The following is a 21078-nucleotide window of genomic DNA, read 5'->3' as shown; positions in this document are numbered from 1 at the left end:
GGAACCCATGGACATTACCAAAGCCTGAGTTTCCTCCTTTCTGATGCTTTGCCAGGCTCTAACTGCAGCTGTCTTCAGTTGTTTGTTTCAAAAGCTCCTGGGTTGCTTTTGCAGTGTGTTTTGGATCACTGCCCATCTGTACTGTGAAGCGCCATCCAATCAACTTTCCTGAATTTGACTGAATCTGGGCTGACAGTATATCTATCTCGAAACACTGCAGAATTTGTCCGGTTGCTTCTGTCACATCATCAATAAACACCAATGACCCAGTGCCACTGGAAGCCATGCAAGCCCATGCCATCACACTGCCTCCACCATGTTTTACAGATGATGTTGTGTGCTTTGGATCATGAGCTGTTCCAAGCCTTCTCCACACTTTTTTCTTCCCATCATTCTGGTACAGATTAATCTTAGTTTCATCCATCCAAAGAATGCTTTTCCAGAACTGGTCTGGCTTTTTTAGTTGTTTTTTTGGCAAAGTCTAATCTGGCTTTTCTAGTCTTCAGGCTTATGAATGGTTTGCACCTTGTGGTGAACCCTCTGTCTTTGCTCTCATGAAGTCTTCTCTTGATTGTAGACTTTGACAATGATACGCCCACCTCCGGGAAAGTGTCCTTCACTTGTCTGGATGTTGTAAATGGGTTTTTCTTTACCATAGAGAGGATACTGCGATCATCCACCACTGTTGTCTTCCATGGACATCCATGCCTTTTTATGTTGCTGAGCTCACCAGTGCATTCTTCTTTCCTCACAATGTACCAAATTGTTGATCTGGCCACTCCTAATGTTGCTGCTATCTCTCTGATGGATTTGTTTCATTTTTGGAACCTTACAATGGCCTGTTTCACTTGCATGGACAGCTCCTTTTAACGCTTGACGTAGGTTCACAGCAATAGAATCCAAATGCAAATACCGCACTTAGAATCAACGCCAGACCTTTTACCTGCTTAAGTGATGAAGAAAAAATGAAGGAGTAGCCCACACCTGGCCATGAAACAACTTTTGATTCAATTGTCCAATTACTTTTGGTCCCTTGAAAAAGGGAGGTTGGCTACTCTTTAAGAGTTGTAATTCCTAAACCCCTCCTGCAACTTGGATGTACATACCTTCAAATTAACCCTGAAAGTGTGCACTTTCAGCCTTTATCCATTATATAACTATAGCCTGAATATGTATTGGTAAATACCTGAAAAAAACTAAAATTGTGCCTGTGTCCAAATATATATGGACCTAACTGTATGTCTTGTGGTGTGTTGAGATCAGATGCACTGTTTACTACATGGATGCATGTTGGGGGTCTATTAAAAGATGAATAGGAGTGCCCCCTAAACTTTGTGGCATGATGGGACTTGTACTGAGGGATAGGACTGCAGTGGCCTTTGAAAAACTACAAGTAGACTCATCACTGTACCACATGTTCCATTTTGTTTCAAGTATGTCTTACTGTCTCATGAAAGACTTTGACCACGGGTCTAGCCTTTTCTTTCTCTTCTTTCTTGCCATTCTTTGCTTGCTCATAAGCTTCATCATAGAACTGTTTTATTTCCTTGGACACCTGAGGAGGAGAAAATTATGAAATTGTATCTGGAACATCACACAGCCTCGTTTTAGTGTCTAAACTGTTTCTGGAAATCTGCATTATCCAAAGCAACCAGATTCTCCCTCTTCATCTCCCAGTGCAGTATGACAGAGTGAAAAGAAAAATCCAACATAACTAGAGGCAACTGGACTATCACTGGATAGTCCCTCTTAGTACCTGACATGGTGGCCTGCCCAGTGCCTGATGACAGGTTAACACAGAAAATCTCCCCAAGATCAACAAACCACAAATTCACCTTCACTGCAAGACTGTTTCTCTTCCTGGTTATTTGTTGCTTTAGCTATTCCTTTATTCATGATTATCTCAGCTACAAGTCAGTACTGCTACTCCCATGGGCTGTAATCCTTGTAACAAACCCTGCTTACTCTCTCCTAGCACTGTAGTAGTAGATATTAGGGCCTGATTTATAATCCCCCCTCCATAAGGCCTACTGTCTTGTGTGGCCTGTCGCACCCCAATCAGATGGCTAGTTTTATCAATCTAGCAAGATCTATGTCCTATGCCAACAAGGCGGGCCACAGTCCAGGGTGAAGAGGCTGATAGAGACAGATTGCCCACTCTGAATCCATTGTAGCTATGCAGCTCCAAACTTACCTCTTTCATTGTGCCTCCAGTTCCTTCAATTGTATGTCTAGGAGTGCATCTCCACTCAGCTGCGCCGCTTGTCAAATACAGTTGTGCTCAAAAGTTTACATACCCTTTCAGAAATTGTGAAATTATGGCATTATATTGAAAATATGACTGATCTAGCCAAAAAACTGTCTTTTATTTAAGGTTGGTGATTATAAGAAACCATTTATTATCACATAGTTGTTTGGCTCCTTTCTAAATCATATTGATAACAGAAATCACCCAAATGGCCCTGATCAAAAGTTTACATACCCTGGAATGATTGGCCTTGGTACAGATGCACAAGGTGACACACACACAGGTTAAAATTGCAATTAAAGGTTCATTTCTCATATTTGTGACTTTTTACATTACATTTAGTGTCTGTGTATATACAATAGTCAGTTTGTTAGCGCTCAGATTAATGCACTGAGCAGGCTAGATACTGAGCCACGGGGAGCAGAAAAGAACTGTCAAAAGACCTGCACAACAAGGTAAATGGAACTTTATAAAGATGGAAAGGGATACAAAAAAATATCGTAAATCTTGAATATGCCAGTCAGTACTGCTCAAGCACTTGTAAGAAGTGTAAGGTTCAGGGATCTCTTGATCCCAAGCCAAGGTCAGGTAGACCAAGAACGATTGCAGCCACAACTGCCAAAAGAATTGTTCAGGATACAAAGAAAAACCCACAGGTAACCTCAGAATAAATTATAGAATGCTCTGGAAAAAGACAGTTTTTTTTTTTAAGTAGAACAATATGAAAATACTTGAACAAAAATTTAGCTGTATGGTTGAGTTGCCAGAAAGAAGCCTTTACTGCGCCAATGCTACAAAAAAGCCTGGTTAGAATATGCCTGATATCTTGACATGCCTCACCAGGCTTTTTTGTAGCACTGGTGCAGTAAAGGCTTCTTTCTGGCAACTCGACTATACAGCTTATATTTTTTCAAGTATTGTCATATTGCGCTCCTTGAAACAACCACACCATCTTTTTCCAGAGCAGCCAGTTTTTCTCCTGAGGTTACCTTTTCCTTGGGTTGTTCTTTGTATCCCAAACAATTCTTCTGGCAGTTGTGGCTGCAAACTTCCTTGGTCTACCTGACCTTGACTTGGTATCAAGAGATCCCCAAACATTCCACTTCTTTAATAAGTGATTGAACAGTACCGAATGGCATATTCAAGGATTTGGATATCTTTTTATATCCCTTTCCATCTTTCTAAAGTTCCATTACCTTTTTCACCATGTCTTTTGACAGTTCTTTTCCTGCATCTCATGGGCTTATTATCTAGCCTGCTCAGTGCATCCACCTGCGAGCTAACAAACTATTTATACACAGACACTAATTGCAATGTAAAAAATCACATATGTAGAAAATTAACTTTTAATTGCCATATTAACCTGTCTGTGTCACCTTGTGTGTCTGTACCAAGGCCAATTATTCCAGGGTATGTTAACGTTTGATCATGGCCATTTGGGTGATTTCTATTATCATTATGATTTAAAAAGGAGCCAAACAACTATGTGATAATAAATGGCTTCATATGATCACCATCTTTAAATAAAAGAGTTTTTTGGCATGATCCGTCATATTTTCAATATAAATGCCAAAATGTAATGACTTCTGCCAGGGTATGCCAACTTTTGAGCACAACTGTAGATATGAACTGTGCAAAATGATGCCGTCACCGAGACAAAACCAGCATTAATATAATAAAGGATTTACAACATAGTTTTGCCTGTTCACCAACCACTCCAACGCGTTTCACCCCACTGATGGCTTAAACATGGAGACATGCGGGGGTGGGGTAAAACACGCTGGAGCAAGAAGTGGACTGGCAAGACTATATTTTGGGAATCCTCTATTATATTAAAGCTGGTTTTACATTGGTGACAACATAATTTATTTCTACTTGACAAGTGTCACCCTACTGTGCTAACTATGTAGTTTCTAGGTGTACAGACCCAAAGTGGCTGAAGTGTAAGTACACAGTACATGGCTGCATCAATAGGATGGCACAAGCACTATAGGGACCGCAACCATAAGGACCCAGTTCAACTAGACTGGCAATTAACACTCAGCGGCATGATATGTTGGTGATTATGTTCCACTCCTGGATGTCATGCCATCTAAGGCCATGGAATATATTGGCAATGCAGAAATCAGGCCCTTTTATGAATCTAAAGTTGTTGTAAAGGCTGAAGATAAAAAAAAAAAACCTGTGTGCATCCCCCCAGCCCCCTCAATACTTACCAGAGCCTCATCATGATCCATCGTGATACAGCCAATCAGACAATGAGGGGACAGATAGGGGGCGGGGTCAAGCCGTGGCTCCGTGTGTGAATGGACACACGTAGCAGTGGGTGCCCCCATAGCAAGCTGCTTGCGGTGGTGGCACCCGACAGACAGGAGGAGCCAGGAAAGCCTGCAGGAGGCCCGAGAAGAGGAGGATCCAGGCTGCTCTGTGCAAAATCACTGCACAGAGCAGATAAGTATAACATGTTTGCTATTTCCCAAAAAAAAAAAATGAACCTTTAAAATCGCTTTGAAGTCCAGGCTAATAATTCAAATATCCATTACACTATTATAAAAAATCTCTTGTATTAAAAGAGAAGTATAGTCAAAGAGTTTTTGGACAAATTTCTCTTGTGGGTCACATTTAGTTTTCTACCCAAGCTATTGTCCACTTTTAGCTGATGGGACAGAGCTACACCAGGCTCACAAGGGATCCCAACAATTTTATCTCTTCCCCAGGCCGTTGCTCCAGTGAGCACTGAAGGATCAGAGAGGAGAACGATGACTTACTATCAGTGCTCTCCGCTTAGAGCAAACCAAGAACTGAGTGATCAATAGTCATGTGATTGCTCAGTGCTCAGTGTTAATAGTCAGTGTCAGACAGCTGCAGCAGCACACAAATACAGTCAGGTCCATAAATATTGGGACATCGACACAATTCTAACATTTTTGGCTCTATACACCACTACAATGGATTTGAAATGAAACGAACAAGATGTGCTTTAACTGCAGACTGTCAGCTTTAATTTGAGGGTATTTACATCCAAATCAGGTGAATGGTGTAGGAATTACAACAGTTTGCATATGTGCCTCCCACTTGTTAAGAGATCAAAAGTAATGGGACAATTGGCTTCTCAGCTGTTCCATGGCCAGGTGTGTGTTATTCCCTCATTATCCCAATTACAATGAGCAGATAAAAGGTCCAGAGTTCATTTCAAGTGTGCTATTTGCATTTGGAATCTGTTGCTGTCAACTTTCAAGATGAGATCCAAAGAGCTGTCACTATTAGTGAAGCAAGCCATCATTAGGCTGAAAAAAACAAAACAAACCCATCAGAGAGATAGCAAAAACATTAGGCGTGGCCAAAACAACTGTTTGGAACATTCTTAAAAAGAAGGAATGCACCAGCGAGCTCAGCAACATCAAAAGACCCGGAAGACCACGGAAAACAAATGTGGTGGTTGACCGAAGAATTCTTTCCCTGGTGAAGAAAACACCCTTCACAACAGTTGGCCAGATCAAGAACACTCTCCAGGAGGTAGGTGTATGTGTGTCAAAGTCAACAATCAAGAGAAGACTTCACCAGAGTGAATACAGAGGGTTCACCACAAGATGTAAACCATTGGTGAACCTCAAAAACAGGAAGGCCAGATTAGAGTTTGCCAAAAGATATCTAAAAAAGCCTTCACAGTTCTGGAACAACATCCTATGGACAGATGAGACCAAGATCAACTTGTACCAGAGTGATGGGAAGAGAAGAGTATGGAGAAGGAAAGGAACTGCTCATGATCCTAAGCATACCACCTCATCAGTGAAGCATGGTGGTGGTAGTGTCATGGCGTGGGCATGTATGGCTGCCAATGGAACTGGTTCTCTTGTATTTATTGATGATGTGACTGCTGACAAAAGCAGCAGGATGAATTCTGAAGTGTTTCGGGCAATATTATCTGCTCATATTAAGCCAAATGCTTCAGAACTCATTGGACTCCGCTTCACAGTGCAGATGGACAATGACCCAAAGCATACTGCAAAAGCAACCAAAGAGTTTTTTAAGGGAAAGAAGTGGAATGTTATGCAATGGCCAAGTCAATCACCTGACCTGAATCCGATTGAGCATGCATTTCACTTGCTGAAGACAAAACTGAAGGGAAAATGCCCCAAGAACAAGCAGGAACTGAAGACAGTTGCAGTAGAGGCCTGGCAGAGCATCACCAGGGATGAAACCCAGCATCTGGTGATGTCTATGCGTTCCAGACTTCAGGCTGTAATTGACTGCAAAGGATTTGCAACCAAGTATTAAAAAGTGAAAGTTTGATTCATGATTATTATTCTGTCCCATTACTTTTGGTGCCTTAACAAGTGGGAGGCACATATGCAAACTGTTGTAATTCCTACACCGTTCACCTGATTTGGATGTAAATACCCTCAAATTAAAGCTGACACTCTGCAGTTAAAGCACATCTTGTTCGTTTCATTTCAAATCCATTGTGGTGGTGTATAGAGCCAAAAATGTTAGAATTGTGTCGATGTCCCAATATTTATGGACCTGACTGTAGCTCTTCCGACTGAGCTCTGCAGTTCTTAATTTCAGCTCTCCGCCATGTTTTCTGAAAGCTCAGACACGCTGTATAAATTCTGTACTTTAAACAGCTGTAGATAAGAGAACTGCAGATCAACAGGTACAACTAATGTAGGAGGATTTGTTTCATCTTTGTGTATCACCTGATGCCAGTCACTTCACTGGGTATATGTAAGGGTTTACAACCACTTTAAAGTACAACTGAATATGGAGGCTGCTTTTCTCTTCTTTTTGAAATGCTATTTGCTTGGTTCTCATACTTTTCTTTCAATGCTTTCTGAGCCACTGACCCAGAACAAGTATGCAGATAAGGATTTGTTTTTACTTTTCTCCAACTTTTCAGATCTAAATAATTGTTCTGTTCAGTTAATCAGAAAATCTTGAGGACAGTGGGTCACCATTATCAGCCAGGTAACTAGCATTTTCAGGAGACGGGAATTAACAGCCCATATATTTTTCTCTGTATACTAAACTTTGTGAATAATTAGCTCCGTCCAGTGATGTGATGTTCATTAGGTCCCTTGCTGGTGCTGAACTCTTCTCCCTGGCTTCTTCTGGGTACTGGGTCTTCATCTGTCTTGAGTGGCCAGCCAGGGAATGATGTAACGCCTGCGCATGCACGCAGGAGTTCATTCATTCCAGTGCCAAGACCTCAGTCACGCTTAGACGGTTCCCACCACAATGCGGTGCGGGAAAGGCCCATTCTGTGCGAGTTTCCTGCACTGCATTTGTGATCTGCTGCAGGTGCCAATACATTTTTATTGCAAACTGCAAACATAGTGTGTTTGCAGTCACCAGATCGCATGATTTCACAGTACACTTGGTGCAGCATGTTTTTCAAAAGTAAAGCATGCAGTACTTTTTGTGCAATTTGCAGTCCATTTAAATCAATGGGCTGCAAAATCGCATTGCAGGGGAATACACAGGAATCAAACAAGAATGCAGACCGTGTTCCTATGCGATTATTGTGTAAACTGGCCCTCAAAACAGTGCAACCTACAGCATCTGTTCAGAATTTACTCTGAGATCAGGCCATTACAAAACGAATTCTGATTGCTTGCAATGGATTACTGTGCTTATGACTTGGCACCATTTATTGAATAAGACTGTATGATACAAGATTGAAACTAAACAAGGGACATTTATTTTCAGTACAGCATTGCTCTTACCTGTTCGCGGTTTACGAAGCCCCAGATTCCAGCAGCTACCTCACATGCGAATAGGATTACTAAGCAGGCAAAGAACTGTAGAAATATAATATAGGTTAGAAGATTATTTTTAGATTATGTAGAATTACTAACAACGTCCCAAGTTTCTAGTGAATTACCAGGCCTGAAGATAATTTGGCGTGGACCTTACCCTGGCTTTATTTGGAATCCACATAGAAATCTATGAGGAATCACCCCACCACAGACTGACAGGTCCCAGAAGTGGTTTAGACTGATTTAAAAGCCCATTATGTGAACACACTTACTCACAGATACTCTTTAAGCTAACATAATGGCTGACTGGTATGCTTAAATGACAGGTACACTTTAAAAGCACACAGAGTTATTAAGTGGATTAATAACTAAGATAAGAGGAGAGAAGCTGACATCAGAGATACAAATCATCCTCACAGTCTCCGGTGAGCTGCCTTGGATTTATACACGGTGTATGTACATGTCTAAGACCTCTGAGGATTTATCACCTTCCTTGCTGGAGCACTCTCCATCAGGCTGGTAATAAGTGGATGGCCGTGTCTGGAATATGCTGGACTTATTAAATGAATTAATGCAGACACTGCAGCGCCAAGACAATCTCAGAGTGAGACTCTTCTCCCCAGCAACACCATCACTTAATATAGGGCACATTGACTTTGACTTACTGTTCCCAACAGGCACTGTGATTCCTGAATGGCGCCATAACATCCTAGGAAACCTACAAACATCATGACGGCACCGACTGCAATGATTATATAGATACCTAGAAAAAAAGAATAAACAGATGTCAGTCATGTAATTGAATTGGTGGCGTGCTATATTGTTTACTTTTATGCCAATATTCGCACAAATAGCTGATCTTTTTGCAGTATATGGCCTCATTCACACAGATGTTTGGAGGTGCAGGCAGAGTCTGGTTTAAAAATCGCAAAAAGTGTTTCCGGGGGTGCCAACAACTGGGTACTATGGGTCACATTTGGTGGACTTGCCCTAAGGTTAGCAGATTGTGGATCAGGATGTATGCCCTTCTCCGCACTATGTTACACGCAGACATTAAACGTAACCCGTACGAAGCGCTCCTATTTAAACCACTGGAGGGCCTTCTCCGCCCTGAACGGCAGCTGGCATCACATTTATTTATGGCTACTAAACTGACTATCGCGAGACCTTGGAAGACTCCTCTTCTCAGTTTCGAGGCTGTCAAAAATCAGATGAACTTCATAATGGTCAATGAAAAATTGACAGGTATACTGTTGGATACCCATACATGCTGGCGGAAGCCCACCCATCGAGATTCGACCAGTTCCTAATGTCGATTTGAGGATTGATTCTGTTGCGATCACCCTGGAGCCCTCTTGTGATTGTATTTGTTTTTATGTCTTGGTTTTGTCCTCGTTTTTTTGTCGTCGGTTTCCTTCTATTCTTCTGTCCAATCTCTTCTTATGCGAATTGTAATGACTGTACTCATTGCTCTAAGTGCTACATCAGCAATACTGCTTGTGCGATCCGGACTCCTGTGTAAGCCCGAGGTCTGGAATATATATGTTAATATCTTGAGGGACCTTCCCTCTGGCCTATCCGGTTTTTCATACGCTGGTATAGCAAAAATTTCGGGTGGAGTGTGCATTTTCATTGACCTTCAAATGTTAGCTCATTGCTTCCCCCTCACCCTTCTCCCCCCCCCCCTTTTTTTTTTTCCCTGTCCATCCCCACATGATATTTAAAAGCTCAGATTATGTTTATGCTTATACCAGTATATTGTTCTGTAATGTTTCTAAAAATGCCCTATATGCTCCATATTTGCGGGTCAATGTATATCTTCCCCGAATGTGTGTACATTTCTGCTTCTTCTATAATAATACCCTTTGTAAAAGAAAAATCCCAAAAAGATGGCAGTTGACTAGTGCAAAACCGCCTGAGAAGTGGTTAATCAAATCCTATGCGGAGTAATATATTACTAAAAATGTAAATGTGATATTGTATTTATTCGATCACTTAGATCATGAAAAAGGTTGACATTGACAGAGTGAACATGTTGCAATCACATTAAAATCAAAGAATTAAAATAAAGAACCGTTCGACGTCTTCAAAAACGGCTGTATAGGCAAAAAATTACCAATATGAGGCAATGGAGTTTTCTTTCTGTATTCATCTGCAGTGAAGTTCCATATATAGTAGCCTAGTTAAAAATCTTGGCGTTTTGGCACATATACAGTGAAAGAAATAATTATTTGATCCCCTGCTGATTTTGAATGTTTGCCCACTCACAAAGAAATGATCAGTCTAAAAATCGAATGGTAGGTGTATTGTAACACTGAGAGACAGAATAGCAACAAAAAATTAAAAAGAAATGCATGTCTAACAAATGATGCACTGATTTGCATGTTCATGAGGGAAATAAGTATTTGATCCCCTTCACAAAACATGACTTAGTACTTGGTGGCCAATCCCTTGTTGGCAATCACAGAGGTCAGACATTTCCTGTACCGTATTTTCCGGTGTATAAGGCGACTGGGTGTATAAGACGACCCCCTAATTTTCCAGTTAAAACATAGGTTTTGGGCTATACTCGCCGTAAAAGACTACCCCCCTTCCGAGGCAACACCATTTAAAAACATCATATTTTTTTATTGAAATGGTTGTGACCAGGGGCGGACTGACCATTTGGAAACTCGGGCACTGCCCAAGGGCCCGGGGTCAGTAGGGGGCCCCATGAGATGCCCCTGGTACCTTTTTCATAGACTTTTTTGAGTTTGGGCAAGGACACAAGGGTCCCATGATCCCCTATTGCCCGGGGGCCCCATGAGTTGTCAGTCCGCCCCTGGCTGTGACTTACCGGTACTTAAAATCCTTCAAAATCCATGATTGGCCCAGTGTATACTGTATGTAGCCGCAGCTACCGTACATACACACATCCAGCGGGCTGATTACAGTACGGACGTACCGGTACGTTTTGAAACCGATTGGCTCACCGCACATCCAGCAGGCTGACAGATGAATCTGTCATAGGGACATTTGTTTTGAGCCAGCTTGGCTCAGCACGGTATACTGTATGTACATTACCACACATCCAGCCAGCTTGACCCAAACAAACTCAAGGTTCACATTTTATACCCCGCGTATAAGACGACCCCCAATTTTTGGGGTATATTTTTAAGTATAAAAAGTAGTCTTATACGCCAGAAAATACTGTAGTTGGCCACCAGGTTTGCACACATCTCAGGAGGGATTTTGTCCCACTCCTCTTGGCAGATCCTCTCCAAGTCAGTAAGGTTTGGTGGCTGACATTAAGCAACTCGAACTTTCAGCTCCCTCCACAGATTTTCAATCAGATTAGTGTCTGGAGACTGGCTAGGCCACTCCAGGACCTTAATGTGCTTCTTCTTGAGCCACTCCTTTGTTGCCTTGGCCATGTGTTTTGGGTCATTGTCATGCTAGAACACCCATCCACGACCCATTTTCAATGCCCTGGAAGAAGGTTCTCACCCAAGATTTGACGGTACATTGTCCCGTCCATCATCCCTTTGGGCAAACATTCAAAATCAGCAGGGGATCAAATACTTCCTTCCTTCACTGTAGCTGCCTGTAGCTGGATGAATGGCTATATGCTCTTGTACTTGTGTAAACACTAAAGCTTTTTTGCATTGGCATTTACCCCGCATGCACGTAGGAAGTATTCCCTCAAAGTCTTGCTTTTGATAAATACGTCAATGCCAGGTAAACACAGATGCAAAAAAAATCAACACTTATATGAACACAAGCGCATAGAGCCACTCACCTCTATAGGTAGCTGTACATGCCATTTGTAGTACCCCCCATCCATGGATAAATGGTGGGGTTTTATGCTGGATCATCCTTGCTCCTCCAAATGCCCATGTGAATGAGGCCTAAATCACACAGACTTCAGGATGTTTATACAAGAAGCTACACTGCACCATAGAGAAGCACACTCCTGTGAGTAAGTCCATTAAAATGTATGGGAAACACCGATGAACCTCTCTCCTGCCTGATGACTGCCTCCTGGATGAGAAGCAGCAGCATGCACATAAGTCAACAAAACTGCTTGCTCTGCCTTTCCCTCAGCCAGAGGGATGACATGAGGCCATTATTAAGATTTAGTTAGTTATGTTTGTTTTATTTAAATATTAATATATTTATTTCTAGGACCTGAACTCAAGACAAACAGTGAAATGAAAGCATGAGAGTTGCCAAAAGATTTGTATATGTATCCATACAGTCCTCAGATTTACACAACTCTGCCACACAGTACACCCCTGGAAGGGAACCTGATTTTCCCTATTGCAGTTAAGTAAAATTTACATGTCTTGTCCCTCCCCTAGCCTGTAGCTGGCCAGTGAAAGGGTCAGCAGCAGATTGATGAGCTTATCTCTCTGCTCTCTCCTCCTATCAGCATGCTCCTTGCCCTGCAGCTCTTTGTGCTGCTTCTCCTCACCCCCAAATGAGTCCTGCGGTAAAGGGACTGCAACAAGTTGATACCAAGTCAAAATTTAGGTACTTACAGTGATTACAGAAAAATGGTGTCTTATTTCTGCCTGGAGTTTAGCTGTAAAGGAGAAGTACAGCCAAAGCTCTTTGGGTCATACTCCTCCAATAGGTCATAGGAGTGCACTTAGTTCTGCACTCCGGCAACCCATTTTTAGCCGACAGAGGCCGGAAGCCCGCTGTTGGCACATGTCACAGAGCCAGTACAGGCTCTAGAAGGATCCTGACCATATTGTCGGGATCCGCCCAGAAGCCTGTCCAGCAGCTGACTCAGCCTCCTGCCCCCTCCACAGCCCAGTATTCCAGTGACAGCTGGAGGGGCAAAGCAGAGAACTGGAGATTGACAGTCACTAGCTCTCCACAGACTGAAAACCGAGAGCTGAGCGGTCAGCGGTCTTTGATCACTCAGTTCTTGGTCTTATAGGCAGCGGGGGATGGGTGCAGCATTGTAGTGATGCTGCATCCACATAGGTGAGCCTGGGGGGCCAGTTCGCACTACAAAAACGCACTCTGGATACATTCCGGACACGTTTTTGCTTACAGTTCAGATCACATGCAGTTCGCTATGTTCCATTACAGTTCTGTGCAGAAAACATGCAGCATGTTCTACTTTTTTTTCTGCACTGGAAACTGACTGGAACTGATGGCACTAGTGTGAACTAGAGCCACTGGAATACATGGAAAACACTGTGCATGCATTTTTGATGGAGAAAAAAAGCGCACTGAACTGCATCTAGTGTGAACTAGCCCTAAGGGCCGGTTCACACTATAGAAACGCAGATGCGTTTTTGAATGAATGTTTTTGATATATTTTTGACGCGTTCCAGTGCGTTTTTGACACATTCCAATAAACATTTTTCCCCCTCGTTTTTAATTCACTTTAAACAGGTACATCTGCATTCCAGTGTGTTTCTGGTTTGTTTTGATGCGTTTTACTGCATTACAGTACAGTTCTGTGCAGGAAAAATGCAGCCTGTTCTACATTTTTTTATTCTTCAGCTGGAACACACTGGAACTGCAGGCACTGATGTGAACTATCACATTGACAACCATATAACCTACTTTCTGTGTGTTTTGAATGCAGAAAAGAAGCAACTGAAATGCATGGAGTGTGAACTGGGCCTCAATGTTTGTTTTTTTTTTAATCCCGAACCTCTCTTTTAAATGAATAACTGCATCAAATCTTACATTGGCCTGGAGTTCCACTTTAAAATCAAAGGAGAGAAATTTGACAGCCATGTAAATGGGAAGATGTAAAAAAAAACACTGACCAATGTAAAAGGTTGCTGGAACCTGCTTGTCCCCGATTTGCTGGATCAGGAGGTTAGATGTCTTGGGCTCATGTCGAAGCCACAGTGCTACTCCAAGGATCACCCCACCTGCCAACTAAAGAAGAATTTGTAAATGATTAAGTGAACATAAAGTAGTCTGATAGTTATCAGGAGTTAGATGTGCCTTTATAAAGCATGGCATACACAACAGAAATGCTCAAAACATTTATCTATCTGACAGCAGCCCTATGTAAACCCTGAATACACCATCACAGCACATGAAAACTGCACCAAGGGACACCATCCAAGGAGGCCAGTACACATGCCAAATATGCACTTGCTTCACCCATTGTATATACTTCACACTGACAGTGATACAAATAGAGTTTGGGGGAGGCTGATGACTCTTAAGGGGCCAGGGCAGTTAAATACATTCTGACCTGTAAAATCTTTCACCAAAAACAAAGACTAATGCAGGCCATAGATGGGTCAAAAACCGGCCGTTTTTTTAACAAAAAAAAATATGAAAAATCGATTGTTCAATAGGCCGACGTTACCACCAATGGTAACCAAAAAAAAAAAAAATCAGCCGATTTTCGTCCCGTCTACAGCCAGCATTTAATTACTTCTGTCCCTGAAGAAAGCTCCGCTATTATATTTGACATGAAAAAGTAAAAAATCTGCGTATGAGCCATCACCTGCAAGAAGAAGAAGAAAAAGAAGAATTCCAGTCCGCTATTATATTTGACATGAAAAAGTATAGCAGTTGCAACATTGTATCTATTTGTATCCATTTCAGATACAGATGGTTTTATTCGGATACAAATAGATACATTGTTGCAACCACTATACTTTTTCATGTCAAATATAATAGCGGACTGGAATTCTTCTTTTTCTTCTTCTTCTTGCAGGTCATGGCTCATACGCAGATTTTTTACTTTTTCATGTCAAATATAATAGCGGACTGGAATTCTTCTCCTTCTTTCTCTTCTTCTTCTTCTTGCAGGTCACGGCTCATGCGCAGATTTTTTATCGGTAAAAAGATCGGCCGAATTGCCCATCATTGCCGCAAAAATCGTCCGATCTGCAAAATCAAAAAAATGTTCCAAAATCCAGAAAAACGGCCAATCAATTAACCCATTAACTGTGTGAAAATCAGCCGATTTTTTATTTGGCCGAAAAATCAGCCGATTTTCTACCCATCTATGGCCTGTATAAGGGTCATCCATCATTGGGCTTTTCACTTCAAGCAGGATTTGCATTTGAAATTCCAGCAGGTTTGGAGGTCAGATGCACCTGTCAGTGAAGTCTGAATGGTGCCAAACTGATGCCATCAACACACGGCTAAAGTGGAACTTTAGTCAGAAAATAAAGCCTTACTAAACCCACAACAGTAAAACCAGTCTGTATTTGCAGTAAGGCATGCTTGTTATTCTCACTCTGGAACCTAAAGGGTTATTCCTCCACATTGTGTAAAAAAAGGCAGTTTGCTCCTGTCTTCTCTGATCCTCCCCTTCTACTTTCCACAATCCATTTGTTGATAGTACAGAGCCCTAGGAGGCACTCTGCACAAGCTCAGTTTAGTGTGTGTGTGGCTAGAGAGTTTTTATTATTTCTTTGGGAAGGTACATGTGATCAGCTCTGTCTAGACAGAGAATCAGGGGTTATGCAGCCTCATAGAACAAACAGAACAGAATGAAAATGCCTCCTACAAGCTTTAACCAGTGCTCAGCTGGACACTAATAGAAGTCACAAGACTGCTCTAACTGCTGATGAGAATAGGTATTTAACAGTTTATATTTACTAAAATAATTGCATTTCCATGCTCTGTGTATGGTGGGAGACCAGATATAGTGAATGCCGGGTCCTGGGTTTAGTATCATTTTAAGTCCTGGTAGATCATTGCAGGCTGGGCCCTTTTGCAGGTATAGCAATGTAGAACATTGAAAAAAAGTGTCTATACTGTTTAAAATCCAGTAATACACTCCTTCTCTGCACATGCTCAATTGCTCTCTATTGTTTGCCATTTTGCCTAAAATCAGAGCTACTAGAGGCCAATATGCTGACAGCCTAAAGATTTACTGCTGCTCAGGGGCTCTGGGCTTCAGCAAAATGGCAGCCTCCAGCAAGAAGAAACAGAAATAATGCTGGAGGCAATTTGCTGCACACACTACTTCTGGTGACATAATTATTAATGTGGACTGTATGTTCCTTTCCTAAAGAACAAATTTATTTATTTTTATCAGGCTGTTATGAGTAAAGTTCTGCTTTAAAGCCTGTTGACACAACACCTAATGTATTTTCAGTATGTACTTGAGTTATTATGGCAATGTTTACCTTAAAGTACGTTTTTAACCAACTTTCACACCTTTTTGAACTGACTTTCAAGAAAATGTTATTTTATTATTTATATAGATTTTTAGATTAGCCAGTAGAGGGAGCTCTCAGTGGTTCAGTATAAATATTTTGTGTCTTGCAACTGTTGAGATAGTTAAGTGATCAGACAGACAGCTAGCCATATATGACTCAAATTTTGACTGATTCCTGCTGAGTGGGCTGAAATTCAAGTCATGGGTGGCCCTGTTGCACCTCCTTGCTTGTCAAAATTCAATCTAAAAACTGAAGGAGTGGGACAGAAAATTGTCAGCGGATTAGTGATTGCATCCATCAGATGCAGACACCGTTCAGGAATTCAAGCAGCCATGGATTTTGCAGCCGTATGAATACGATCGTCAGCAGGAGAGATTCCTCCATCCACACTGACCAAAACTGGAGCCGTGGGTGCCCCTGTCAGCACCATCTGGCTCAACAAACTTTGATCTGAAATTTGAAGTAACAAATTAAAGTCTTACTAAAGGTTACATTTTATGGATTAAAATAAAAAAAAGATGTTATACTTACCTGCTTTATGCAGTGATATTGCACAGAGCAGTCCCATACCTCCTCTTCTGCCAGTCCATTCCTTCCTTTTTTACCAGCCAGGTGCTATGGAGGCACCTGTGTGAACATGCTCCCAAGCTGGGCTGTGTGAGTCCATAGACACACATAGCACTAGTAAGCCAACGCCCCTGCTCCCTCCTCAGGAGAGTTTGACTGACAACAGCAAGAGCCTATGGCTACTGCTGCCATCAGGGTCTCTCATAAGACCAGGAAGTGAGGGGGCGGTGCTGCAGCCGACACAGAGCTGGAGCAGTGACAAAAGCCAGGTAAGTGTTTGTGTACTGGGGTGCGTACAGCAGGTAGTGGGACATTTTTTTACCTTAATCCAGGGAATGCATTAAGATACAAAACATGACTTTAGAACCACTTTGAGACACACAACAAGGCTGCCCTTTGACTTTAGATGGTGGTCGGACAAATAGATACAATTGTCCTAAGGCCTGCATGTGTTCAGAGAATCCACCAATCATAGTTAGTCTGGCTGAAAAAAGACAAAATTCCATCCAGTTCAATCAAAAAAAAAAAAAAAGTTATAATCCTATACCCAAAATTGATCCAGAAGAAGGCAAAACAACCCAGCAAAGCATGATCCAATTTGCTCCTGCAGGGGAACAAATTCCTTCCTGATCCCCCGAGAGGCAATCGGATATTCCCTGGATCAACTTTACCTATAAATGTTAGTATCCAGTTATATTCTGTGTATCTAGGATAGAATCCAGGCCTTTTTTAAACGAATCCACTGAGCTGGCCAGAACCAACTCTTGAGGTAGTCTATTCCACATCTCTTACTGTGAAGAAACCTTTCTGTGTTTGGAGATTAATTTATTTTCCTGCAGAAGTAAAGAGTGCCCCCTTGTCCTCTGTGATGACCTCAGGGAGAATAGCTCTACACCGAGTTCACTATATGAACCACTGATGTATTTATACATGTTGATCATATCCCCCCTTAATCTCCTCTTCTCAAGAGAGAATAAATTCAGTTCCTCTAATCTTTCCTCATAGCTGATCTCCTCCATGCCTCTTGTCACTTTGGTTGCCCTTCTCTGTACTTTCTCCAGTTCCCCAATGTTCTTTTTGTGAATTGGTGCCCAAAACTGAACTGCATATTCCAGATGAGGTCTTACTAATGATTTGTACCGGGGTAATATGATATCTCTCTCTCTGGAGTCTATACCTCTTTTAATACAAGACAGGATTTTGCTCGCTTTAGAAACCGCAGCTTGGCATTGCATGTCATTATTAAGCTTGTGATCTACCAGAACCCCCAGATCCTTCTCCACCATTGACTCCCCCAGTTGTACCCCCCCTAGTATGTATGATGATGCATATTCTTAGCCCCCAAGTGCATAACCTTACATTTATCAACATTAAACCTCATTTGCCACATAGTTGCCCAATTAAACAGAGCATTGAGGTCAGCTTGTAAATTGAAGACATCCTGTAAGGACGTTATTCCACTGCACAGCTTGGTGTCATCTGCAAAGACTGAAATGGGATTTATAATCCCAGACCCTACATCGTTTATAATTATATTAAAAAGTAATGATGCCAACACTGAACCTTGGGGTACACCACTGATGACCCCAGACCATTCAGAGTATGAATCATTAACCACTACTCTCTGAATACGATCTTTTAGCCAGTATTCTATCAATTTACATACAGATTTTTCCAAGCCTCTAGACTTTACACATTAGCCGTCTGTGGGGAACTGTGTCAAACGCTTTTACAAAAATCAAATATACCACGTCCACCGCCACCCCTCTGTCCAAGTATACCACGTTCACCGCCACCCCTCTGTCCGAGTATACCACGTTCACCGCCACCCCTCTGTCCGAGTATACCACGTCCACCGCCACCCCTCTGTCCAAGTATACCACGTCCACCGCCACCCCTCTGTCCGAGTATACCACGTCCACCGCCACCCCTCTGTCCGAGTATACCACGTCCACCGCCACCCCTCTGTCCAAGTATACCACGTCCACCGCCACCCCTCTGTCCAAGTATACCATGTCCACCGCCACCCCTCTGTCCAAGGTTTTGCTCACCTCCTCATAAAAAGAAATCAGATTTGTTTGACAACTTCTGTCTTTCATGAATCCATTCTGTCTGTTGCTTAAAATATTTTTTCCAGCAAGAACTCATCTATGTGGTCTTTTATTAATCTCTCCATTATCTTCCCAACTATAGAAGTTAAACTAACAGGTCTGTAATTACTTGGTAAAGATTTTGACCCCTTTTTAAATATTGGCACCACATTGGCCTTATGCCAATCCAGTGGTACTATGCCAGTCATTAAAGAGTCCCTAAAAATTAGAAACAATGGCTTTGACAGATCTCAATTCTTTAAGGACCCGTGGGTGTATGCCATCCAGTCCAGGTGCTTTATTCACCTTTATCCTGACTAAATATTTTTGGATCATATCAATTGTGAGCCAATGCGGATCATCTGGGGCTGTGTCAGTACCATGCCCATTATGGACAAGAGCTCCCCCATGCTCCTTTGTATATACAGAGCTGAAGAAGGTATTTAATTAATTTGCCTTCTCTTTGTCCCCAGTCACCCACTCTAGATTATTTAGCAAAGGGCCTACATGCTCGGACCTGATCATGCATTAATAGCTCTGCTGCACAGGGTGCCAGGAAGCAGGAGAGGGGTGCAGATCAAACTGTCAACATTTGGGGAAAAACAACGGCAATCTGGATAAACTTTTTAAGATGTCTGATTGCTGTTTTACCCTGACAGGTGTCAGCTAGTGGGCATCTGCCTGACACCAAAAACATGGAACTGCCATCAGGTCTGACCAACAACAGCCAGATAATACATCTGTCATCCTGGATAAATATAGTACTTTACTGATCTGACTGCAATAAACTGAAATCTGATTGGTTAATAAGAATTACTACACTTTGCACACTATGACAGTTTTATACATTTATACTTTACTGAAACAAATCTCACTTTTGGGCAGTGCGGTGGGGTGTAGGGTGACAGAGGGAGCTGTAACCTCTCTGTTCACAGTCAGGAGGGGCAGTGTTCAGTTTTTTACTGACTCAGATCCTTTTTCCGAGGGAAGGAAGCTTCATGTGAATGTGTGTTTAAGAAGTTAAGAATTGCAGGGTCATACTTAGCAGAAGAAGGAAGATAAGGCCATGGGGTCAGACCAAAGGAGGCTTTTCTAGAGGACTAAAAGCAGGAAACAACAGATCAGAGTGCTATAACCCCAGGGACAGGCTTCATCTTCATTAAGAACATTTAGAATTCTATTCTCTGCTATAATACCCGGCACGGTGTATACTGACAGAAACCAAAATGACAACTGACAATACAATACGTGTCATCAACAAGGGGCTATTGTTACAGAACTCTGCCAAGCATTATGTGAAGATAAACACGCTTCAAGAAGTTATAGTATGTCATGAATGGGGCAGCACAGTGGCTTAGTGGTTAGCACGTCTGCCTTTCAGCAAATGGGTCATGGGTTCGATTCTCGACCATGGCACCTCCTGCATGGAGTTTGCATGTTCTCCCTGTGCTTGTGTGGGTTTCCTCCGGGTGCTCCAGTTTCCTCCCATACTCCAAAGACATACTGGTAGGTGAATTGGCTCCTGTCTAAATTGGCCCTTGTATGTGTATGTATGAATGTGAATTAGGGACCTTAGATTGTACACCCCTTGAGGGTTAGGGACTGATGTGAATGTACATTATATATGTAAAGTGCTGTGTAAATTGACAGCACTATTAAAATACCTGAAATAAATAAATAACAAAAAGAAAGACTTCTAAAAAAAATACAAAGCACACAACCATTTATCTGCTTCCCGACCACCCTATAGCAGAAATATTGCTCCAGGGCAGAACGGATGCGCAAAATCACATATATATATATATATATATATATACGCATTATTTTGCATTTCCGAGTAGGGGGCGCACACGAGCCCTACTTGTGTCGCCGTTCATGGCTGTGAATCACCGGGTCCCAGCTGGTAATTACTCACCAGCACCCCGTGATTCCGACGGGTAGCAGAACTGTTTTGTTTACTAACCGTCCTCCTCCCTGTCAGCTCGGGCACAGTGCTCTGGATGGTTGTGCACAGCACAGCCATCCACAGCAGTGTGAGTACAGTGAAGCACACAGACACCGCCCCCTAGTAAAACACTTCCTGCACACAACACAGTTAACCCTTTGATCGCCTCTCATGTTAACCCCTTCCTGCCCAGTGCCATTAATACAGCGTCAGTGCTTTTTTTTTTTTTTTAGCACTGATCACTGTTTGGTGTCACTGGGGTTGTCAGTGACACCAAGTCAGTTCCCCCCAGTGTTAGAATGTCCACAGCAGTCCCGCTATAAGT

General features: G+C 42.2%; 1 protein-coding gene across 1 annotated transcript in view; it reads right to left on the bottom strand.

Moving 5' to 3' along the window:
• The window catches only part of CD81 (CD81 molecule), a 112349-nt gene that overhangs the window by 13256 nt on the left and 78015 nt on the right, over positions 1-21078 (bottom strand). The window contains exons 2-5 of the mRNA XM_089653514.1: positions 13782-13896; positions 8673-8770; positions 7975-8049; positions 1445-1555 (exon numbers count right to left, since the gene is read on the bottom strand). Of these exons, the coding sequence (XP_089509640.1) occupies positions 1445-1555; positions 7975-8049; positions 8673-8770; positions 13782-13896 (399 nt within the window). The remainder of the gene's footprint in view (positions 1-1444; positions 1556-7974; positions 8050-8672; positions 8771-13781; positions 13897-21078) is intronic.

This window comes from Staurois parvus, unplaced genomic scaffold (assembly GCF_062004578.1).
Source record: "Staurois parvus isolate SC_StPar_1 unplaced genomic scaffold, SC_StPar_1.0 ptg000715l, whole genome shotgun sequence".
In the NCBI taxonomy this organism is placed as follows: Eukaryota; Metazoa; Chordata; class Amphibia; order Anura; family Ranidae; genus Staurois; species Staurois parvus.
Note: the sequence above shows the minus strand (reverse complement) of the source record. Positions and strands in the feature narration are given on the sequence as shown.